The sequence below is a fragment of the Aplysia californica genome, unplaced genomic scaffold (assembly GCF_000002075.1).
Source record: "Aplysia californica isolate F4 #8 unplaced genomic scaffold, AplCal3.0 scaffold00538, whole genome shotgun sequence".
NCBI lineage: Eukaryota > Metazoa > Mollusca > Gastropoda > Aplysiida > Aplysiidae > Aplysia > Aplysia californica.
This window is the reverse complement of record NW_004797808.1, coordinates 201,049-202,962: the sequence shown is the minus strand read 5'-3', so window position 1 is coordinate 202,962 and position 1,914 is coordinate 201,049. Positions and strand designations below refer to the sequence as shown.

At 42.4% G+C, this 1,914-nt stretch overlaps 1 protein-coding gene across 1 annotated transcript in view; it reads left to right on the top strand.

Annotated features, from left to right (window-relative positions):
- The window catches only part of LOC101864476 (SH2B adapter protein 2), a gene marked incomplete in the record, with an annotated part of 52,251 nt that overhangs the window by 46,891 nt on the left and 3,446 nt on the right, over positions 1 to 1,914 (top strand). Inside the window, 2 exon segments of the mRNA XM_013087054.2 lie at positions 671 to 862; positions 1,582 to 1,793. Of these exon segments, the coding sequence (XP_012942508.1) occupies positions 671 to 862; positions 1,582 to 1,793 (404 nt within the window).

Below are 1,914 nucleotides of genomic sequence, written 5' to 3'. Positions count from 1 at the left end.
CACCCCCCCCCCCCCCCCCACTCAGGGCAATGCTGCCGACTGAAGTGTTCTTAGGCCCTTCCCAAAGGGGGGATATTAGCATGTTCTTTTGCACAGTAGAATTGTATTGTAAATGGGCTGATTTATGAATGTCATGCTTTTACTGTGCCGGAATAAGTTAGGGGAGAACTGCTGCTTTTTCTTTCCTCATCCTTACTATCGTCATTTTTCCTGTACTTCTTTGGTTTGTTGGTCACTTTCTTGTGAATTGTTATTTCTGGTGTGCTTTGATAGTCGAAGCAGACTTTATGCTATTAAGGCTAGAGAGGTGAGCAGAGTAAGTCTGATTCGTCGTTGGACTTCTCTGTTGACGTCCACCCCTTGGCACTCATATAACTTTATGCTGTTGCGAGTACCGTAAAACCTTATTAAAACAAATAATTAGTATTTTAAGGCCACTATTCTGTCAATGTGCTCCTCTTCCTCTATTTCAAATCTCTATCTCCTCATCGCTGTCTCATACAAAGCTAAACTGTTTAGTCCTTCTTTTTGCTTTTTTTTTACTCTATTATAAAACCTCTGATCTTTGACACTTATACGACTTAATTGCGTTATATGTGGCGCAAAAGTTTTACTAAAACCAAAACTAAACTCTAGTCTTGGAGTTGAACTGACTGTTCTTCCTTGCCAGACTCCCCCCAGCTGACCTCCCAGCACCGTAGCTCCTCCCAGGGCAGTCTGGGCAGTGCCACGCCCACCGTGCCACCCCGCCCCTCGCCGCGCCCCTGGAGTCTGATACAAGTGGAGAACAACACGCCACCTAGTGGCCAGAACATCAGCTCTGGGGACTTGAGGGCGTCGCCACGTGGGGAGAGTGGCTTCGGTGAGATGATGATGATGCTCTGTAAACATCTCTTGTGTCTATAGGACGGTTTTTAAAAACTTCTTTGATTTTATTATCCCTGCTTTGAGTCATGTCTGCCAACACCTGCTATTCCTTTTTTATATGCCACTTCTTTTTTGTTTAGACCAACAATGGCTTTGTGGAGTAGCAGCGGTATTATAAGTATAAAGTTTTGCTATCATATTTATCTTTAAAAAAAAGCATTTTTGTGTTACATTCATAAATGTGATAGCATTTTTATGTTTTATGTTTCAAGGGGATATATTTTTTGTTCTTATTAAAAAAATATTTCTTTTTGGAAATAAAGTAAGGAACGGGATTTGCCTGCTCTTAACATAATAGCACTTTTACGTTGTTGCTGTCGCTGAAAAATGCTTAACATAGTGGTCTAATAAATTTGGAGCTAATTATTGTTTTAAGGATAGAAAGTATATTATTATTTTGCATTGTCTGTATGTTTTCATTATTCAACAATAATTCAGTCGTCAGGAAGGGGAAACATAGTCAATCCTTTAGTGCATGATCAGTGTTGGCATATGTTGGCTCGAGTGTACTACGTAATTTGGTAGGTGGTCAGTGTTATTTGATTTCTATTAAGTAGAATACAGATTTTTGTGACGGTGCATCTTTCCCTCTTACCTCTCAACCCGAGAACATTCACTCCATGAGTGACACATTCTCCATCGATGTTTCTCCAGATGTAGGTCACCCTGAACCCTTCGATGGAGAAGGTGGGGTGGAGACGGTGCTGCGAGAATACCCATGGTTCCACGGTACCTTGTCCCGTGCAGAGGCCGCTCAGCTGGTCTTACAACAGGGACCTTCGGGCCACGGGGTCTTCCTGGTACGCAAAAGTGAGACGAGGTCGGGGGAGTACGTGCTCACCTTCAACTTTCAAGGAAGGGCAAAGGTCAGGCTCCTGCTTATGATTTGTTGTACACATTGAGCTAAATTCTGTTTCCTTTGTGGTTTACGTTTTGAGTTGAGGTTTTTTTTTTGGGGGGGGAAGGGTGGCTCTTTTTATATTCTGT